Source organism: Ursus americanus, chromosome 5 (genome assembly GCF_024610735.1).
Source record: "Ursus americanus isolate L20-20 chromosome 5, mUrsAme1.1.p, whole genome shotgun sequence".
NCBI classification, from domain to species: Eukaryota; Metazoa; Chordata; class Mammalia; order Carnivora; family Ursidae; genus Ursus; species Ursus americanus.
Window position 1 is genome coordinate 63,369,170 of NC_142131.1, and position 21,967 is coordinate 63,391,136.

General features: G+C 35.2%; 1 protein-coding gene across 2 annotated transcripts in view; it reads right to left on the reverse strand.

The window, feature by feature from the left end:
- The window catches only part of SLC12A2 (solute carrier family 12 member 2), a 102,494-nt gene that overhangs the window by 29,920 nt on the left and 50,607 nt on the right, over positions 1 to 21,967 (reverse strand). For both annotated transcript variants that reach the window (XM_087862333.1, XM_045794808.2), the window contains exons 6-15: positions 21,659 to 21,769; positions 19,680 to 19,788; positions 17,150 to 17,277; positions 16,968 to 17,052; positions 14,328 to 14,479; positions 8,789 to 8,896; positions 8,543 to 8,666; positions 7,417 to 7,518; positions 5,681 to 5,836; positions 4,308 to 4,407 (exon numbers count right to left, since the gene is read on the reverse strand). In XM_087862333.1, the coding sequence (XP_087718459.1) occupies positions 4,308 to 4,407; positions 5,681 to 5,836; positions 7,417 to 7,518; positions 8,543 to 8,666; positions 8,789 to 8,896; positions 14,328 to 14,479; positions 16,968 to 17,052; positions 17,150 to 17,277; positions 19,680 to 19,788; positions 21,659 to 21,769 (1,175 nt within the window). The remainder of the gene's footprint in view (positions 1 to 4,307; positions 4,408 to 5,680; positions 5,837 to 7,416; positions 7,519 to 8,542; positions 8,667 to 8,788; positions 8,897 to 14,327; positions 14,480 to 16,967; positions 17,053 to 17,149; positions 17,278 to 19,679; positions 19,789 to 21,658; positions 21,770 to 21,967) is intronic.

Here is a 21,967-nt window from a genome sequence, read left to right on the forward strand (position 1 = left end):
ATATAATAGTTATATTAAATATATGTAACAACTTTTTATCTTTTAAATTTAATTTTATTTATTTATTTGACAGAAAGAGAGACAGCCAGCGAGAGAGGGAACACAAGCAGGGGGAGTGGGAGAGGAAGAAGCAGGCTCCCAGCAGAGCATGGAGCCCCATGTGGGGGGCTCGATCCCAGGACCCTGGGATCACACCCTGAGCCGAAGGCAGACGCTTAACAACTGAGCCACTCAGGTGCCCCTCATCTTCTCAAGGTAATAAATATTCCAGTTCTTTCACAGAGTTCACAAAACTTTCACTGAGCATGGCTTTACCTTCATGTACAAACAGGTCACCTTCTTTTTTAGCTTGATCACATCATAGTGATTTCTAATTCATAATATCAGCCCTCTCTAATCTGGCTTAGTTTTAATGACAGCTGTTACATCCAAAAAATCACCTACGGTTGATTTGAAGGTTTCTATTTGAAGTAAAAGTTTTAATTCTAATTAATTATGATGAAAATCAAAACTAAATTCAATTGCCTTTGTAGACACAAGACAGTGGCATGACTTTCACATATGCTTAACTCTTGATTTTAGCTGACTAGAAATGGAAATCAATGCTATTTTATGAAAAAATATTCAAGCATCCATTTTATAAGTTCAAACATTACCAAAAATTCTTTACAACAAGAATTTATATAATTAAAACGAACTTTAACAAAAAGTAAATAAATTAAAACTTCTGACTTAACCACTAAATGAAATGTTAGGGTAGTTCTTAACCTCATAAAATAAGCATGAAAACTTGAATAAAGACTATAAAAAATAGAACAAAACAAAAACTAACCTATCTAGAATTTTAGCAAGCTATCTGAAAAACCAGTCCTGTCTGGAAGAATGGCTTTGGAGGAATCAAACATGACCTCATTCCCTATGGCCCAGACTGCTCAGTCTCCCCATCTGAGCTTTAGCAGTTTAAATAGCTCCCCATGTTGAAATTACATAATTCTTAGCCTTCCTGGTAGCTTACGACTGACCCTCTGAGTGACTTACAGAAGGAAGTCGGTAAAAAGGAAGCTGGCTACCCTCCACACTTTGTTTCCCTTTCCTGTAAGCTATGCCATGGATGTGGTGATGACTGACCACATGGACAGAAACACCTGCTAGGAAATGGCAGACTGACAAGATGCAGGGAATGTGGGACCTGAATGAGCAAGTGCAGCAAATCCGCCTGCCATAAAGCATCCAGGCGCCTCTGGACAATCACATAACAGTGATGTCTGTCTTGGAGAGCCACGGCATAATTCAGCTTTTTTTCATGGTAGTTTAATGTACACTTTAACATAACCTCGTACTACAGTTAATTAACTTGTAGTCCCTATCTTTACTAAATGGTAAATCTATCACAAAGGCTTAATTTGGTAAAGCTGTATCATGCCAAAAAAGTATAGTACAAAATATATTAGAGATGACAACGAGTTATGATGACAGAGTGTAAACATCAGTTTCATTTTAACTCCTTCCTCCAAAAACGCCATTGTATAATGGGATTTTTAAGGCACAAAACCCACAAAAATATGGACAGGAGAAAACACAATAGTATGGAAATACTGAAAGCCGGAAAGCAGATAGAACAAGAAAGGATATGACAAATCAGGAAGAGGCTAAATCCTAAAGCCTATGAACAAGCTGTGAAGCTACCTGATTTCACACCAAAAAAAAAAAAAAAAAAAAAATCACCAAAATGCCTAATGAGTTAGAGGTAGTAAGTACCTCTGGAAGTGGCAGGGGCCATGTAGTAAAGAGACCAAAGCAAGAAGCACTGGTTTAACCTCTGCACAAGAAACAACTAGATAGAACCAAATCATTTCCATCACTATGATGAACAAGTATCCTCCCCAATTCTGTTAGGTTAGGGCTTATTTGCCAGAAAGGGTCTCAAAACCACAATGAGGTATCACCTCATAATATTCAGAATGGCTAGTACGAAAGACAAAAAGTAAGTGAGGATGTGGAGCAAAGGGAACCCTCATGCACTGGTGTTTGGGGAATGTAAATAGGTGCAACCACTATGGAAAACAATATGGAGGTTCCTCAAAACAACAGAGAGAGAAGTACCATAGGATCCAGTAATTTCGCTACTGGGTATTTGCTTGAAGAAAATGAAAACACTAATTGGGAAAGATACATGCACCCGTCTGTTTACTGCAGTGTTGTTTACAATAGTCAAGATATGGAAGAAATCGAAGTATCCAGTGAGAGATAAATGAATGAAAAATATGTGGTATATATACACAATGGAATATTACTTGTTCATAAAAAATAATGAAATCTTGCCATTTGTGACAACAAGAATGAACCTAGAGGGTGTTATACTAAGGAAGATAAACCAGAGAAAGACAAATACCATATGATTTCATTTACATGTGGAGTCTAAAAGGTAAGAGAAAACGAACAGCAACAAAGGGAGAAACAGATTCATAGAGAACAAACTAGTACAACAGCAACAACAAAGAGAGAAACAGGCTCGTAAATGTAAACAAACTGACGGTCACCAAAGGGTAGGGGATTGGGGAGATGAGCAAAATGGGTGCAAGGGATTAAGAGGTACAAACTTTGTTTTAATGTAAGCCTTGGGGATGAAAAGTTTAGCACCAGGAATAGTTGATAATACTATAATACACTTACCATGGTGTGCATTTCATCATGCATATAATGGTAAAATCACTATGTAGTATACCTTAAGCTAATTTAGATTTTTTAATTTTTAAAAAAAATTTTTTTTAATTATTTTTTTTTTAAGTAAGCTCTATGCCTAACATAGAGCTTGAACTCATGACCCTGAGATCATGCTCTACCCACTAAGCCAGCCAGGTGACTCTAAAACTAATTCAGTATTATATGTCCACTCTACTTCAATTAAAGGCTTTTTTTTTTTTGAAGAAGAAGAAGAAGGAGAAGAAGAAGAAGGCGGCGGCGGCGTCTGGTCTGTGAGACACTAGCAACACCTAAGGGCAAAAGCAGCTACTTTAATCAGGGGAGGAGTGAGAAAATATTTATACACTGAATCCAGAGATCTCCCGACCTCCTTTCCCACCTAAGAACTCTTTTATCAACAAGCACAATATTAAAGTATTTTTTTCTGGGCAATCTAATCATATCAAAAAAAGAAAGTCTTCAAGATGACTTAAATTTCTCAAAGAACCAGTAAAGCCCCAGTAATTTACATTAAGGGCTTCACTGACAAGCCCCACCTACGAATGCAGAGTTTTGCCAGCCATGGACCACAATTACTTCAGACAAAGCTAAAAATCTAAGAACCCAAATTAAAGAAACAGGAAACAGTGAGAAAGACACTTCAAAGAAACAGAAACTACGAAGCTAAGAAAACAACATCTTTTGCTAAGTTTGGTCAAAGGTGAGATGGTGATACATATAAAGTAAAGAAAGAAAAGAAAAGAAAGGCTCCAGAGGAAACAAAGCTGTACAGGAAAGAAAAAGCAATATAATTTACTACATGGCTCAGCTGGGAATCATTTTAAAAACTTATAAAAATATAAAGTACGACCTAATCAAAATAATGACCTAAAAGTACACTGTGAGGATGGGATAGAGAGGAGAGTGCATGTGTGTGCAACCACATGCGGATGAAGGACATCTACAGATAAGGCCTAAAACATCAAAAGTAGGGCAAAACCACCATGATGTTTGGGAATATCAAGTAATTACTAAACGAATCAGCAAAGAGCTGAAAGTAGTTGCCTGTGGTATGTCACAAAGAGGAACACAAGAATTTGGGCAACTACGGATTTTCATGACGAACCCAAGTTTTTCCTCTCTCAACTATGTTTACGTAATTCTGATAAAGATTTAAAAACCTATTTTGGAATAAAACATTTTTTTTCAATGTTCCCATTCCTATAACAAAACAAAGCAAAAGGTTTTTACTGATGGTAAATTAACTTCGACTCTCCTTAGTAGTTCTAGACTTAGAGAACTTCGGTGGCCACATGAGGAAGAAATGGTTCACTTTTTGAGAGCTGACACTTAAAAGCCTTCAGATGGGAGATTTCCAACACTTGCACTCTCATAACATTTTTGTAAGTTAGATAATTCACCTCTTTGTCAACTTTTGATAACTAAGAAATCTCATCCTTCTTTTTGAATAAACTGCCCAAGCAAAGTCCAAGCAAAACAAAAAACAATAATCTATGCTTTCAGGAAATTTCTTATGAAATAGCAGCAGACAAAAATGCTACTGAATGGTAAGTAAAGAACTGACTGCCACCTACGGTGTGATTCTATGTTACCTTACTGCTCACCTAAAGTTCTTCACATGGTCTTCCACTCCTGAAAGACGAATTGAATGCTGCAGGGCATTTAGGTAAGTCAAAGCTTGTGTAGAGGATCCCCAGTTCACATCTGTGGGAAGACAGTGTTCATGCAGCAATACACCAATATTAACCAACAATCAATAACCAATTTGAGACATAGAGAAGTAAACAGCGCTTTGAGACTTAAAAAATCAATTGCTAAAATAAACCAACGTACTCAGAACTTTCGATAGTTCAAGTCCATAGCATGACACTATGATAATGCTAATCTGAACTATAATTGCTTTTAAAGTATGCAGAAAGAACTAAGGTGACAGGGCTGCAGACATGCCGTGCATGCCACTCAAGAAAGTTCCACAAATAATTTTAAAATTATTGTTTATATAGCCAGAGGCTAATGGGAAAGAGGCAGATCTCTGACTGAAAGATTTTAAAACTCTGCAAGTACCATTTATAGTACTTAACAGTTTAAGTTATTTGAACAGGCAAATTTCACTCTGTATTGAATAAACAGCCTGGACACCAAATATGATTTTAGACATTTGTTATTTTAGAGAAATAACTGTTTCTAAGATGGTTAAAACATTACCTTCTTTGTCCATTTCATTTCTAAACCCAGCACTCTTATCCAAAACCTCATTGTGTCATATCTGGATTACAAAATGTTTCCTCACAGTTTCACATAACTACACTGCAACCACTCTTGTAATTTCTTCCTAAATTATTCTTTTGGGGCCCAAACTTGTCAAACCTTTTTCACTGGTTCTTCCCTGAGAGTTAGAGGTCACCATACGACACTGGATCAATCCCAACATTCCCGAGTATCATTGTCTTATGTGGAGATACAGCCAATAGTCATCAGTGAGACACCTTCTGGGTAATCTTTATTTCCCAGTTAAAAACACCTTTGTCAAATCTTCCCTGCTATACAGGGAAGATACCACATCTTTCTAATACACTGTAAATCCTGTGGTACTGACTACACAGCAGGTACTAAGACTACAGTAGTAACACATTATGTTTATTAGGCAAACAGCTACTACAGGAGCGATTTCACTAAGTCTAATCCTTTCAAAGAAATTTTTAAAGTATATTGAGGCCACCAATATGTTAATAATACAAATTTCTCATTTTTCTTTAAGTAGGAAGAGTTAAATTTAATTTATGGGTAAGTAGGAATTCCAGAGAATAAAGCCCTGTGGTAATTATTTCACTAAAACTACATGTAATTGGAAATGAAGTATTTTAGGTTTTACAAAGCACCTTTCAAGTACACAAAAGATGATGCTTAGATATGAAAAGTAACAAGGAATTTCTAGATATTTTCTAGCTTGAAATAATAAATGTAAAAAATTACTGACCTGGTTTTTTGTAGGTAACATAAATATACAGCCCAAGGACTATCACATATGTTAGCAATGCAGCCCACCAGTTAATAACGAACATCACTATGCAACAGAGAATCGCTCCAAGAAGTGATATCCACATGTTGTAGTATTTGAATGCAGGACGCCACCCTAACAATCACAAATAAAACAGATACATTGAAGTCACTCAAATACCCTATCTGCTTTAGACAGTGGTACATATGTACGCACCAAATAACTTTCTTTGTGGTCACTTAAATAGTAAGTCTAAAGCTAATGTGTAACAGTGAAGTCATAGAGCGTTACTGAGCATAATTTTTGAAGGCCATGAAGAGAACCCATATTTTTACTTCCGTCTTATTCTATGTTACTAGTTTCTGTATTCAATAAACTCTTCAACAAAAAAAGTTTAAATCAGCCTATCTTAATGAATGGTTAAAAACTACAAAAGACTGAAAGAAGTTTTCAAACCCAGCCCTTAATAGTGTGGTTTTATGTTCTGGATTTTAGCATAAGACATATCCTTATTCTAATGAATATACAGAAGAGTCCAAACAGAATATTTTTGAAAATTGTTAAAAGTTAATCCACCTGCTAGAAAAATTAACAGTTGAGTATAGCAATGTACTTTTGATGAAGTATTTAAGAATTAAGCTCACTCTAAAAAAATTGCTGAAGACTATGTTTTAAAAGTTTTATTCCATAGCCAAAAAATATTTTTAAATCATAATTTAATATATTTTATATTTTTTTAAATTCAATTTCACACAAAGTTATGAAAAAGAGTCTAAAGAAACTCTGGGGACCTTTTACCTAATTTCCATTGATGATAACATCTTGCAAAATGATACTAGACTATCACAACCAGGATACTGATATTAATACAGCCAAGATAAAGAAGAGGCCAGTACAAACATCCCTTGTGCTGCCTTTATAGCCACACAGACACCTCTGAAATTTATATTCCTAAAGTTCTGAGAGGCTTTTAGGTCCTTAGAAGGAAAAGTGCTTTTTGTTCCTTCACTTCTTTCCCTGATGCCCAACTGTTGTTATGGTTTATAACAAAAAGCCCCCAGTAAAAGTGTTTGAGGCACTTTTTCAGTTGCAAGAGACCTTTTCCAGTAGCAACTTATTGTGTTGAAAATATTCTTTAGGGCAGGTTGACTATACCATAATAATGTTCTCAGAACTTGAAACAGAAATCAACAAAAACAGGAAAAGAAAAGGACAATAATTCTTCTGAAGTGTTAGTCAGAATTTGAGATCAGGGGCGCCTGGGTGGCACAGCGGTTAAGCGTCTGCCTTCAGCTCAGGGCATCATCCAGGTGTTATGGGATCGAGCCCCACATCAGGCTCTTCTGCTATGAGCCTGCTTCTTCCTCTCCCACTCCCCCTGCTTGTGTTCCCTCTCTCGCTGGCTGTCTCTATCTCTGTCAAATAAATAAATAAAATCTTTAAAAAAAAAAAAAAAGATTCTCCTTTAAAAAAAAAAAAAAGAATTTGAGATCAATGCTCTTACATGCTTCGAAGACAAGAAACAGTATATTACTGGGAAACTTCATGATAAAGAGATCTTCGAAAACTCACTTAATTTGACTAACTGCAAAGGCTGACTGAGCATTAATGGGCTAAACATTCACAATAACATCTTTTAAAATGTTAAAGTCTTATTTTTTCTAAAATCAAAGACACTAGTACATTTACAAAATTTTAAAAAAATGTAAGATCACCTGGAGATTTGGCAAGTGATGCATGGAACACCGAAAAATTGATCAATGCATATGACGCAAGGAAGAAATTAGAGATAATTGGAGCAATAACATTCAGTTCAGCTGCAAAAGAAACACGACGTATATTTATTGACACATTAGGTATTTTTTGACTTTTTAAAAAATGAAATTATTTTAAACTTTTAAATGACAGCCTAAGGAATATCCACCCTTCAGACTTAATGAAGACTTATATTTTATCATACATACTTTGTATATTTTACTTCTCAAGAATCAAACCTTAGGTCCTCAGTTGGAAACCTTTATACCTCAACTCCTCCAAAGCTGGTATATTCTTTCCAATGATATTATATAGTTTTACTAAACACATATATAGTCCACAAGCAGGCAGTCCTATTTTGGGTATTTTAAAAGTTAGACAAATAATATCACACAATATTTATAATTCTGCAATTTGTTTTGGTAATTTATTATATTGCAGAGTCATTCATATCGATATATGAAAGTTAATTTTATTCATTTTTTTTACTCCTGAATATTATTCTGCAGTTTCATTCTTCTGTTAGTAGCTATTCATGTTGCTTCCATTTTTCACTACTATAATTAATGACACTGAAAACATCTTTGCATATGGCTCTTTGGGTATATATTCAAGTTTCTCTAGGGTAAATACTCCTAAAGAGAATTGCTGGATTGTGAGAAACTTTACTCAACATTGCTAACTTGTTCCCCCAAAGTAGCCTTAACAAATAGATATCTAGCAGTGTTACACGAGAGTGAGTTTCCACACGTGGTATCCTCAGACTTTCAATAAAAGCCCACTGTCATCTTCAGCAGTGGAAGAAGGGCTCTGAAATCCTTTCCCTTATGCTATTATCTCATTTGTTTTAGGGACAAGAACCTAGAAGTTCCCTCTCATGAGGATTTAATAATGGTAATAATTTTAGCAAGTATGTACTGAGCACTATTATTTGCAGTATTTTCTATATATTCTTTTAATTGATCACAAAGAAACTTTGTTTACTAGGCAAAGTAAGGTTTTATTTATAATTTAATAATTCAATGTTTAGAGCTAATACTGTAAATACTCCAAAATCCATATTAGCACACCATTTATATGACTAACCAATTAAGATGAATCCAAGGGCAATTAAGAATGTTAAGATGTAGCCACGAAGAGGTTCATTATTTTTCCCATAACCTTTAGCAAACATCTGGAAAGCTGGGTAGATGTTGTCCTTACAAAGAGCCTAGTGAAGAAACATAAATATTAGAAGGAAATGTAACAGAATTAGATATACAGATTTATTACCATATGTATGTATTACTATAAACTCCCCTTCAATAAAGACTGTAATGTGAAAATACCTACCTGAAATATTTTGGGAGCACTCACAAGGGATGCTAATGCAGAAGAAAGAGTGGCTGAAAAGATACCAGCAGAAATTAATGGTGCAAATCCAGACACCATGCTCATTACCTTAAAAAAGGGAAAAAAATGGAAAATTAAGCTTACAAACCACTTTAAAAAACCACAATACTATATATCTTTATTATGCTAATGAAGGAAACTAATATCAGGGAAATATGATAATAATGAACAGGAATAATAGTTATGTGCATTATAAATTTCTGAAACAGATTTACCATGAGCCCTTACCTTCAATCTTCTTATTTGGTAAAATTTCAAAGATATACAATAGCAGAGAGAATAGCATAATGAACCAATCCCCACATCATTTGAGTCAAACCCCAGATACATCTTAATGCATAAATGTTTCAGTACGTTCCTCTGATGGGTAAAGCACTTCAAAAAACTCTAACCGCAAAGCCGCTGTCCCAGATTGAAAAGTAAGCAATTCCTTAACCTCACCAAATATCCTATTAGCATTCAAATTCCCCCAACCTGTCCATCTTTTCTTGCCTTTTTCAATAGTTTGTTTAAACCAGGATCCACAAAGGGACTACACCTTAAATTTGGTTGATATGTCTCTTAAGTCTTTTTCAATCCACAGGCTCACTGTTGGTTTCCTCTACATTTTATTATTTTTAGGTCATTGTCCTGTAGAAGCCTCACACCCTGGACTCTGCTGACTGCACCTCCGGCTTGTGTTATTTAACCTGCTGCTCTCACCTTTGTATTTCTAATCAACTGATAGACCCCGACAGGTGATCAGACTGAAGTACAAACTTATTGGCAGGAATATTTCAAGATGGTACAATACACTTCTTGTCAGGTAGGTTCTTTCTTTCTGGGTTTTTTTTTTTTTCTTTTTTGACATTAAGGTAGTAGATTGGTACTGTGGTTATGTTTTTTCTTTTTAAAAAGAGATCTTAAATATTAAAGCTAAATGTGGAAATATTTCTACCTGAAAGGATCTAAGTCTATGATTGGTCTTTAAATAATCTGGGAAGTAGGAAGTTGTAAATAAAACAAAGTCAACCAAGCACTGGTGATTGGTAAAGCTGGAAAATGTATGTTAAATTTCACTGCATTCTCAATCTTCATACATGTTCAAACATTTCCCTAATGAAGTTTTAAAAAAATGGACTGATCACTTAGATCATGAGAAGACAACCAGAAAAATCCAAACTGAGGGGCAAAATTCAAAGTAACTTGCTCGAATTCTTTAAAATATCAATGTCGTGGAAGATTAAAACAGGCAAGCTGGAAAGTCCTAGATTAAAGGATTTTTAAATAACATAATAACTAAATGCCATGCATGACCTAGATTGCATCTGGATTTAAGAAAAATAGCTGTAAGGGACATCACTGAAACAAGTGGGGAAAATGAAGATGGAATATACATTTAGATAACAGTATTTTGTCAACATTAAATTGCTTAAGCGGGATAACTACACTGTGCTCATGTAGACTATCTCAAAAACTTCAAACTGACGGACATTTTATGATGTGTTTAATTCGTTCTCATATGGTTGAGGAGAAAAAGACTATACATATATACAAAGATAAAGCAATGGGGTAAAATACAAACAACTAGTAAATTTAAGTGAAGGGACAGGTATACAGGTATTCACTGCACTGTTCCTTTATATTTTTGAAAACTGTGGAAAAATAAAATTGAGGTGGAAAAGATGGTGGATTCAGGTACTGTCAACTTGACCCATCACTATAAATTTCACCAGTAGTGAACAGTGACCATCACCTAAATTCATTACTTCTTTAGGAGAGATTTCATATACATATAATATATATACACACACACACATATATACACATATAGTATATATATATACATTAATATATATATGTGTGTGTGTGTGTGTGTATATATATATATATATATATATATATATATATATATATATAAAGATTACTTATTTGAAAGAGAGAGCACCAAGTGGGGGGAAGGGCAGCGGGAGAGGGAGAAAGAGAACATTAAGCAGCCTCCCTGCCCAGCTTGGAGCCCTATGCAGGGCTCCATTTCACGACCCTGAGATCATGACCTGAGCCAAAATCAAGAGGTGGAAGCTTAACTGACTAAGCTACCCAGGCAGCCCTGCTTTTCATTTATACTGACCAAGACCATGTGCCAACTGACACCAAGGAGATAAGGAAATTGGGTTTAAGGTGTTAGTGATTATTTTACACTTGACTGTAATTTGATACTTTAAACCAGATGTAAAGTTCACTATAGGCACGGTCCCTGGCCATGATGCATTAATCTGGTTACCAGTGTACATAATTCCACCTTGTTCCATTTAATATCTCCCCCTGTATCTTTCAAAAGACTCAGTGTTAATAATGAAGAATACATTAAAGGGTGTTAATCAACATTAGCACTGTCCTCTCTAAGCATTTCAAGGGGAAAAAAATCTTGAAAAGATGATTTTCTATTCAACCCTTTAGTAACAATGTGGTTAGGTATATGCCATGTGTTTTTCACAATCACTGTGTTTCACAGCTGTTTATACCAGATTAGCATTGCCAATCCTGTCTATAGGGAAGGAGATTAGAAAGGACACATAAGATGGACCAAGATAAAAATGAGCGGACTGGATTTCAGCTATATATACTTATCAAACACAAAATTCCGTGCCTGTCTATAATGACCTCAAAGATAAGGGCAAAGACAGGAGATAAATGAAGAGAGAAAGCAAGGAACAGAGAACATGACACATTGCTGGATTAAGGCAAACAGACACGACAAGCATTGTATGTACCCATAACCTTCCATCTGTCAAGTTTTGAGGAAAAAGTACATTTTCTCTTCTTCCATCATCTCTGAACTAAATAATGCTCTACGCTTAGCATCTCTAAACAGTATGCTTCTAGAAATTTGCCAGGTTTCTTGTTTTCTAGTTATATATTTACTCAATAACTTCTGCATTTCCCACCATGTAGCGATAAAATATGAGTAGCAAGGACAATGATAATAAATGTAAATAATGGTAACACCAGTGTTGTCCAGAATACAGAGTGGAAACAAAGAGAACAAAAACAGGTCTTCTCTCTTAGTAAGGGGGAAAAAGACAAAAGTCCAACAAAAGGTAGAAGAGTGGCAAGTAAAATGAATGGTAAGATTCTGTATGGGTGTTTGTGTGTGTGTTCAGGACTTGTGGTGTAAGAAAATCTTCATGGAACTGGGTCTCCTTTAAAGCAGGCAGATTTGGACAAAAGTAAAGAAAAAAGCAGGTGCATTCCCAGCAGAGTAAAGCACCAAATCAAAACAAAACAAGCCCAAGAGAGTAGGGTAAGCATGTATGCACGTGTATGTACAAACATGCAACCACTGGAGTTCAGTGTGGATAGAAGGCAGTGGGGTGTAAGTCTGGGTATGAAGGATTTTGACTGACAGAGCAAACAGGTTCACAATGTCTATTAAGCAATGGTGGGTTAAAGGTTTCAGAGGACACGAAAATGTACAACTATATTCAGAAACATTAAGACTATATATGTAAAATTAAAAATTTAAGACAAGTAAGGTGACCAAGATCCCTTTTCCTCCTGAGTATGAAAAGTCCGTTACATGCAAAACAGTGTGATCAAGTATGGCTTTATATAGATTTCGATATCAGACTCTAAATTACAGGCTCCTCAGATATGCTCTATACACCATTCTTCATCAAATGACAAGCAATTTGTATTTTTACAGTATTTTTTCCATTTAATCTTACTTTAGAAAGCATTTAAAAATTTTTTTAAAAATTTATTTAGCTTTATTAGAAAAGCAGCTTTATGTAAACTAAACTTTAATGAGTCCACACCGGACTTGATGAAGACAACACACTTTTGTATTTTAAGGTAACAACAAAGAAATCTGATTGGCATTTTCAGTCACTGGGCAGAGATCAACATTTGCGCATTTCATACACAATATCAATGTCAGAACGGCCTGAATCATTAGCTGGATATGAATACTTTCTTTCATTCCTAAGACTATGCCTAGTCTTGTGACTAGAACAAACAAACTTCTATTACATAATTGGGCTCAATATTTATAACCACTGAAAATGCAGTCAATTGCTTAAAAGAGAAAATTTACAAAAAGGCATTAAAAATTTAAGTCACAAATTTTATTACAAAATTTAAGTATTCTACATAAAATGTATATTGTTCTAGAATACAGTAAACTCTCAATTATTCTGTTTATGTTTACACTAAACTGTAAAAACACTAGAATCAAAATTTTTAGTTTTCACTTTGAATTAGTATAATCCTCTCCGTAAAAACCCATAAATGTTACAAAAATTTCATTTCGGTTTCAGAACCTTAGAGAGGTAATAATAAAAAGGAGAAAGATTGATATTCTCTAACTATTGGACAAGTAGTATTATCTTTTACATAGCTCATATGTTCTAAAAGGTCACAAACTTTCAAGCGTCCATTAAGAATTTAATTCTATTGTTCAATGGGAGTTTAGCACAGCATGACTACATGGCCTTATCTAACTATTAACACAATTGATACTCACCAATATTTTTTTAAAAGGAAAGTTATAATATAAAGCAATTATGAAGACACCTCAAATTAGAAAACTGAATTCATTTCATTGAGTACTGAACTCATTTGAAAAACTTAAGGGGTGGCCTGGCGGGTTCAATTGGTGGAACATGCAACTCTGGACCTCGGGGTTGTGAGTTCAAGCCCCACACTGGGTGTGGAGATTACTTGAAAGAAAATCCGTAAAAAAATAATACTCCAAATAAAAATGAAATACTTAGGTATAAATCTAACAAAACACGTCGAGTACTTGTATTCTGAAAACTACACAATGCTGATGAAAGAAACCAAAGAAGATCTAAATAAACAGAGAAACATACTGAGTTCATGGCCTGGAACACTCAATAAAGTGAACATGTCAATTCTCCCCAAATTGATACACAAGTTTAATATGTTCCTATCAAAATCCTAGCAGGACTTTTTGTAGATAAACATTATTCTGAAATGTACATAAAAAAGCAAAAGGAACTAAAATAGCTGAAACAATTCTGAAAAAGGATAAAGTGGGAGGAATCAATCTACTTGACTTCAAGACCTATCACGTAACTACTCTAAACAAGAATGGATGATACTGGTGGACTGATAGATGGAAATGCCAAAAGAATGGATCAGAGAATCCAGAAATAGACCCAACAAATATGACCACGTGTGAGATGCTTCCTTGCTTTCTGAAGCTATACACTATGTATATATACTATATATTATACCCGATCGTAAAAGTGTTACCTTCGGGAGCCCTTTCGCTCTTGAACAGCTTCAGATTTTACCCTTTCAATATTTATCTATTTACCCAATTATTTATCTACAGACTTTCCAAACAGCTATCTGGGTAAAAAGTAACAATGGTCCTCCCTTCTAAGTGAGTGCTGTACTCTGAATGCTCAGATTTGACGGCAGTCTGACCCCTAGATATACAATGTCGGTATAACATAAACATGAGGCTCACCTGGAAATTGTTCATTAGGCCGTAGTAACAAGGATTGCTTTCACAAGATGAAAAGTCAAAGTTTAACTTGCAGGCTGCAGAAGTACAGTTTGTTAGCTCTGTTACAATAGTGTCATTAACGTTCCCAGTGGCATCTCGAACAACACAAGAACCTGAAGGACAAGGGACAATAAGAACAAGTAATACAACTAAAATTTATATTCATTTCAAAATTACATATATCTATAAAGGAATTTATGGTACTGACTGAAAATGAACTAGTTAACAGTATTTACATTTTTAGCATTTACATACAGCATTTACAGTTTAAATAGATTTACCTTAAACAGAATTGGAAAAGCATCATGGTCCCCAATACTTAAGTAGTGAAACAAAATCTTACAAAGACTAGTATTTCACACAAGCATACTTAAAAGCCCCACACATATAGTTGGGGAAAATGGTCATGAGCAAAACTATTTGGTCAAGCAAATATAAAAACACTGTGTGGAAGAGTTCCAAATGGTAGAAATGTTTTCCCATACTCCAAGTATTTTATATGTGAAACATGCCAAAGATCAGAATTCCGGTAATGTCAATCTTCTGTGAAGGGAAACAGTTTGAACATTAATGAATTATAATTCTTTTTAAGCCTTTGGCTCAAGTAAGTCTATCCTGATAATAAGACAGTGCGTGATATCTGAGATTTGCTTAAAAATAACCATTGGGGCAGAAGGAATGAATACAGGTGAAACAAGATTAATCATATACTGTTACTTCTATAACTTTGTTGAAAGTAAGTGATGGTTCATTAGAAAAAGCACTCTACTTTGGTGCAAAATTGAAAACTTCCATACTATGACATTTAAAAAGTTTTCTTGGAAAAAAGCACTTCCTCATTTGGAACAACATATGATGTGCAACTTTTCGTAAGTAGCATTCCTTAGACGTTTGAAGCACTTCTACAGTCCTGTCTCACCCTATAGGAGGTAAAAATTATAAACCTTGCAGCCAAAAGTGAACAACAAATAGAAAATTAAGTTTGCAACAAGGCAGAATATTTTAATGACTAGACAGACTGTATCAAATTCTTTTCTTCAAAAATTTCTTCATCTAACTCTCGGAGCAGTGTTTGCAAAACCATGTATCCTTAAAGGTACTTGTGAAACCAACTGGGGTGAGGGGAGAAAAGAGCGCTGTCTATCCTACAGCAGCTATGCTTTTATGTGTTTCCTACTCTGATGTTCTACATCGCAGGCGATGGGGAGAAAAAGGTTCCCTTACTCTGAACCAATTACACATCCACGGCTGTAGACACTGACCCTGCTGCTGAGTGTTCGGGAGGAAGGGCTACTCCTATTGCTCCAAGGGCCAATATGGACAGAATGAAATAAGTATGATGGCTCACAGTCAGAGAGACAGATACAAACAGAAAACATTTGGTGTGACTAATTATTTTCCAATTTGAAACATAATCAGTTATATCATTCTGTAAATTAAAACTAAATTTTCTTGAGCCAGAAACTTTTAGGGGAACACAAAAATATTTTTGCTAAGCTTATATATATATATATATAGAAGTTTTGCCTGTGTGCGTGCGTGCGTGCGTGTGTGTGTGTGTGTGTGTGCGTCTGTGTATATAGGCTCAGGTCATGATCTCAGGGTCCTGGGATCCAGTCCCACTTTGGGCTCCCACTCAACGAGGAGCCTGCTTCTCCCTCTCCCTGTCCCTCCCCCTGCTTATGCTCTCTCTCCCTCTCTCGCTCACTTTCTCTCTCTCAAATAAAATCTTTAAAAAAAATTTGATCTACAGTCACTGCATGTAAATTATATGTAAATCAATACTTACTTTTTCTTGGGAATGTTTCAGCCAAAAAAAAAAAAAAAAACCAAACAACTACTAAGAGTCTTTAAAGAATTCACTAAAAAACAAAATAAAATCCCTCTTTGCCAGGACACAATTCTTGAAATCAAATGTCAGTCATCTCTGGTAGGGAATCTCTACGCTTTCACTCCTTCATGTATACAACAGTGATTTAGAGACTGCTTGACCACTTAAGTCCTTTCTAGTTCATTTAAAATGCTATGATTTCATGAATGCAGGAAAAGGCTGAAAACCAGGTTCCTTCAATTTATTAAGACTTCAGTAACACTTTTCACTCAATATAAAATGTCACGTCTACCAAAATCAGTTTTTTTGGTAAAAAAATGCCAAGCTTTGCTTAAATGTCTTCAAACGATCTTCATATGTAGTAAGATTAGCATGCAAATATAAAATAACCACCATAAATAAAAATATTAAAAATTTTATGAAGATCACAGAGTAAAATGCATTTATTTCTACTATATGAATTATATTTTCTATAAATTATATCTAAGTCAAATTTAAGAGTTTGCAAAGAAGACTTTACATAATTTTTAATTTACTTTAATTCATAAAGATCCTAGATGAAAAAACAATAGGGCATCTGGGGGTTTAGGTAGTATCTGTAAAATCACTACTAGCTTACTTAAAACTCTTTCTGAATTAAAATATGCAACTCTTAATCTTTTTATTGAAATATTTCTGAAATCAAAAGTTAAAAATATAGTATCATGGAAATAAATATTTAAAGTATATACATCGTGAAATTTCTGAAAGAGAAATATAAGGCTATTTACCTACGGATACTGCAATTCCTATGTAAACCACTGTAGTAATTAAAATGGCTAAGAGTGTTCCTTTGGGTATGGCTGACTGAGGATCCTAGAAGAGAAGAAAAAAATTTTAAATCTACCTTTAAAAATAAATATATGTATACCATTTTTTACACAAAGTTGATATAGTACTTTGCAATACTTACTGCAAGATCACCTGAGATATTTGCTCCAGCAAGAATACCAGTTGCAGCAGGAAAAAAGATGGCAAATACAGAAAAGAAAGTCTCTTCTTCTCGAAAATCCGGTCCAAAGTTCTCGTTAAATATTTCAGCTGTGGAGAACAAAATATCTTTGGTAATTAATGGAAAGCAGATTAGACCATTATAATTTAGGTCATATGTGAGTGTTATGTGTGTTTGATCACTAGCTTTTCTTCAGTTCAAGTAACTGGTAAACTACTGACTACTTCCTAGTGGAAGCATGGCATTGTCTGTTTTCATATATGAGGGAACAGTTTATAATCTAAATGATGATTTGACCTGGGTCATGCCTACTATTTTGTATACCTTATTAATTATGTTTCAAGCACCTCTAACTTGATTGTTATCACTAGTACAAATATCAGTCAAAGTGTGGATAAACTTCTCAATGTCTGGGGTCAGTCAAGGAAGCAGGAAAGGAGGTAGGAAAATAAAAAACATCATACTAATCTGGAACCATTTTTTTTTTCTTACATCCAACTTACATACTACCTGTACAGTTCTCTATTTCCTTGTGGTGACGTGCTTAATTTTTGATGCTGAATTATTCATCAGGGTTCCATATAATTTTAGCTAAGGCAAACTAGGTAAAGTCCCCTTCCATTTTAACAATAATGAAAGCTTCAACTAGTCCTATTGTTTCCATCTAATCTGATGGGCCCTGATACTGAAAGAACCAGTTAACTGTCATTTATCCATCCATCCATCCATCCATCCATCCATCCATCCATCCCCTGAACAACTACCATGCACCAGGTCTTCTACTGGAGCCATTAAGTATTTCACTACCTTAGTAAAATGAATGAGAAGGCAGCAAAGCAATACCAACCACCAAAAAAGAAAAGTCACATTCTGAAGTCTATTTAGATTTATTTACTTCAGACTGAGAAAAACCCAGATATGCTACTTATACAATATTTATGACTAAACTAGATAACCATGCAAACACTTTTATAAGGTACCAGGGATCTGGGGGGGGGAGGAAATGAAAAATGTAGTTTAGCAGATATTTGCAGCTATTTTTAAATCACCTGAAGTCACAAACAGAAAATATACAATTACTAGGAATATTTTTAGAAATAATCATCCCCTATAATTTTTAACACTTCTTTTAGAAATTAAGTTGCAAAAAGAAATGTTCAAAAAAAGTTATAACAGAAAAATTTAAGTTGTAAGGAGAAGAAATGTCACAAATATAATTTATGAAAGCATAAAATATAAAAAAATATCTACTTAAGTGATGCTATTAACTTTCACTTCTGGCATGCCTAGCAAACACCTCTTCCCCCAATCCAAAAAATCAGAGATTTAAAGTGCAGTTTAGAAGTAGGTATGAGCACTTGTAATAAGAACAGATATCACACTATCAACCCAGGACCAGCAGGCACAAATACTGGGTGAGTGTCACTGGTTAAGGTATAAACCTTGAAACAATTCCTGTCAGAAAACTAAACTACCCATGCAGCAAGTCAGTGTCTGAGAGAAGCCAAACCAGTGCTACTCACAAATGATCAAGGACTGTATGTTGTTAACTGTGAGCAAGAAGATTAGGAAGCTTACACCAGAATGTAAACCAACTAGGTCTCTAGGATCCACAGTTCAGGTCAGCTGATTTTTTCCCCCCAGTAAGACTTGGTGAAGGAAGAAGTGCACTGATGTACATTCTGTATCTTTTCACAGATCTGTATGAGTAGCTCTGGGCTGAACAACTGGGGAATACCGCAGGTAGGCCTCTTCCTCTCGGGCTGCAAGGAGATTCTTGAGTTGTTTTTTGTCACCTGAAGACACATCTGTTAGCCTAAGTGGTACACCTCTCTGATGCTAATGCAAGAGTTCTTCCTGCTGCATTTCGCCCTGTGCAGATACAGGTGCAGAGTGGTTCCATGAGATGGGAAGCGGGGGATGGTGATGGGGGCGCAGATACAGATACAGACTTAAGGAAGTAACAAATGACAAGTAAATTTCACCAGCAGGGACAATCAGAGGCAGAATGAAAAAGGTCACAAAGATGAAAACTGTGGAAAATCCTCACAATGTATAATGCAAACTGTAGAAAAACTGAAGTTGCCATTATACCATGAGTATTTCCTTCACAGGTATAGGTACTTTTACTGTTGTGTTGAAATACAACTAAAAGAATGGAAAAACCATGTGAGCATAAAAGTCACCATTTCGGTTACAAATTCCCAAAATAACAGAGAACAAGGGCACGTTTCTTCAGGAGCACTGATTTTTCTACATTCTATCACCTTTTGAGGCTAAGAATGAAAAACAGAAGATGTAAATAAAAGTGGTATTTTATTCTGACCGTAACATACATAAAGGAAACAATACTAAATTGGATGGTCAATTAGTGTGAGTCATTCCGCCAAAATCAATTATATTACAAATTATCTACAATGTACTAACTTTGTTTACTAATAAAATGCTACAACACGCACCTTTAAAAAGAGAGTCTATCTTTTTTACTTACATTTATAACCAAAGAAACCTTTGGGCTTCTTGCTGTCCAATGGGATAAATGTTCCTATGACGAAATCAGCAATAGCAAGTAGTAGAATCACCAAAAGAACAATCTGAGCCTGGAATTACACATGAAAAACCAAAATCAGCTCTCTCATGTCTCTACACTGATTCAGTTTCACTACCGTATAACTTCTGTGACTGAAGGGATTTGTCTTGTTTTCCCAGTGCCTCAAAAAATCAAAAAGCTTTTTGAGGTGCTCAATAAACTTACACTACATGAGCAACCTTTAAAGAACTATCCTAAAATGTTCAATAGACTGGGGAAAAAACGGATAGCCTAAGTAAGGATATTGCCAGATATTTCTGAAATGACTTAAAGATGTGCATGCCATCCCACAAATCACAAAGCACTATAAATTCCACAACACCGTAGGCTTTTCAACCTTTATCATTATTTACTGCCCCCTCCAATGCAAGTACCATCTTGACATGGGGAACGTATTTGCTACAAACAAAAGTTTTACACCAAGTTCAAACACAATGTTGAATGTCTGACAGCCACAGGAAAAGAAGAATAAGTACAGAAAGAAGACAATATCCAGGTGGAGGATTAAAGTAGCAATGGGACTGGAAGAAACAATCTATGAGAACTACCATCTCTCCTCCTGCTCCCTTTTTGTTTTGTTTTAGTGAGATGTAACTGACATGTAACAATCTATCAGTTTCTGATGTACCACACAATTCAATATTTATACACATGTAATTGTAAAGTGATCACTACAATAAGTCTAGTTAATATCCATGACCATACGTCGTTTAAAAATTGGTTTTTTTTTTGTGATGAGAACTTTTAAGATCTACTCTTTTAAAAAAGCAACTTTCAAATATGCAATACAGTATTAACTATAGTCACCATGCTGTACATTACATCCCTGTGACATTTATTTGATAACTGCAATTTTATACATTTGACTCCCTTCACTGTTTTGCCCCCTTCCCCCACCTCTCCTCCTCCACTCTTCACCTTGCAATACAATTAAGCAGATACTCATGAAAACCTGTGCCATCCATCGGAATAAAAACTGCTTAAATGCTAATCCTGTCCCAGGTAGTACGAAATTCTATTCTCTTCTGTCAAGTCAAATGTTTAAAAGTGTAAGTAAATGATTTAATTGTATGCTAATTATATACTAATGACTTAAAAAACAACCTTGGCAAAAATATTCTTTCCAACTTTCCTAATTTTTGATCTGGTAAATATTATCATGGTTCATATATAGCAGAAATATGTGCTCTTACATGATTTATAAAAGGAAACATGAAGACCCCTAGAAGGACTTGGACACCCTCAGCAGGATCTTTCTGGATATGCATTAGTCAGGAAAACAGAGCTGTACTGAGGAATATTCTCTCAAAGACACAGCAACAAGGCCGGGTGCTCTGCCTACAGGTTAACATGTGACTTCAGCAATTTTCCCCAGAAACACTGGCCCTGGCTTTGGTAGCCATGATTTCTGAGACTTCAAGAGCAAGGAGCAAGATGAGCTTCTGTTATCTCTTAGGGGCAATAAACGTCAATAGCTTGACGTTTATTGCCCCTGTGTTTATTTTAGAAATTGAAGTGTTAACTGAATTACAAAACCCAGAGTTTAATTTGGGCTACCTAACATATTGACCTGAGTGATTCTAAATAACTTAAATCAAGATTAAGGGAGGGGAGGGGAAAGGATGGGAAGGGAGAGGGGGCAGGAAGTTTGAAGTTAGAAAGTACTGTGTTTAAGTGGATGCTAGACTGACAGTTATCTCCACACATTCTTTGCCTTGTCAGATAGAAAATATATGATAAATAAACTTCTCTGAAAATGGCAACTTAAGGAATCTTCGAAATCTAAAAACATTACCACACTTTAGAGTGGTCCCTAAACAAAAGCTTTAAAAGTTCATATGTTAAATATGTACAGATAGTCCAATGAGTCCATTACTTACTTTTGCTTCCCACTCCATTCCAGCCACTGAGATACCTAAAAGGATCACCACCGTAATGGCTCCAATAATACGGATATCATTGATTTCATCTATCATAAGTATGGAATGTTCCTAGAAAAACAGAATTATAAATGTAATGAACAATTTTAGCTATTCGGATAAACTCTTTAACTGTTTTGGAAACATTACAGAGACATCAGAATTTCTTACACGAAGAAGTGGAATAAATGCCAATGTAAGGAACGAATAGGGAGGCTAAGAAAAAGGAATAAATAACTACGTACTATTGAGGCACTATTCAAGAAACTC